A 1,120-nucleotide genomic window follows, 5' to 3' on the forward strand; every position below is an offset into this window, starting at 1 on the left:
AAATAAACGATATACAAAAAAATGTTTCAGACTGTGACAAAATATAGTTGCACACTTTTATGCAAATTCACTCAAACACTTACCTGCAAATTATTCAGCGACTTGTACCGGATGTTAAACAGGGGCGACCCGCTCTTCGACACAGGACTAGGGGGCGTCTCCTTCATGGGAGACGCGCTTTTCTGCCTCAGCAATCTGCTCCGCTGCGATTGCCCATTCTTCACGTACAGCTTGGGCAGTCCAGGCGGCGTCTTCTGATGCACCTGATGCGTCTTCGGCGGCACCTCCTTGTCCCGGATGGTCGACGAGGCGCTCTTCCGGTTCCGCTTCTCCGCCTGCAGCTTCTTGGTGGGGATCGTCTCGATGGGCGGCGGCTCCGGCTTGCCGAGATCGGAGACGGGATGCGAGGGCGTCGAGCTGTGCGACGTCAGCGAGGGCGACGGATCGGAAAAGGGCGACCGGATGCTTTTCGGCAGTGGGGCGAAGCCCCGCACGTAATCGTAGATCTGGTCGATTTCGTCGTAGTCTTTGCTGTAGACCGGCACGCGATTCTCGTCTTTGCGATGGTGCGAGTGCTTGGTGCGATGATTGGCCGAGTCGGAGGAGGCGCTGCGGCGCAGCACGAAGCCGTTCTTCAGCTGCTCGGGCGGCTGTGTGGGCGACTGCTTCTTCGAGTCGCCCAATTTGCCGTCGAGAACCTGAAACAATCAAAGACAGTCGAGTGTTTATTATCTTCTTCTTCTTCTTCTTCTATCTAGCGAGGGCTGGCAAGAAAAACAAGACGAAGACTCTTGAAATGAGTAAATCAGACCTATTTGTCTCTCCTGCCAACCACATAAGTTAGTCTAGGGGGCGATGCGACAATTAGTTTTTATTTTACGTTGTATTTGTTTCTAGTAACTAAGGCAATTGAAAAAGCAAACAATTCGTGGCTAGAAATAACGTTCTGAGCAATATACATATTAATTTTATATATACATATACTTAGGTCAGTGTTGGGAGTGCCAATCTCAGATAGGGACGCGCACGAAGAAGAAAATAATACGAAAATACAGTCCACTTAATCATTCATCGACATTTGGTCCTTCGAGCCGGATATCCAGCAATATGGTGTTTGGAT

The 1,120-nt window shown here is 50.0% G+C and overlaps 1 protein-coding gene across 1 annotated transcript in view; it reads right to left on the reverse strand.

Moving 5' to 3' along the window:
- Positions 1-1,120, reverse strand: part of LOC109538961 — a gene marked incomplete in the record, with an annotated part of 31,776 nt that overhangs the window by 9,585 nt on the left and 21,071 nt on the right. The window contains 1 exon segment of the mRNA XM_048661942.1: positions 84-698. Coding sequence (XP_048517899.1) covers positions 84-698 — 615 coding nt within the window.

The sequence above is a fragment of the Dendroctonus ponderosae genome, unplaced genomic scaffold (assembly GCF_020466585.1).
Source record: "Dendroctonus ponderosae isolate FM_Combo_2020 unplaced genomic scaffold, Dpon_F_20191213v2 Dpon_F_20191213_10, whole genome shotgun sequence".
NCBI lineage: Eukaryota > Metazoa > Arthropoda > Insecta > Coleoptera > Curculionidae > Dendroctonus > Dendroctonus ponderosae.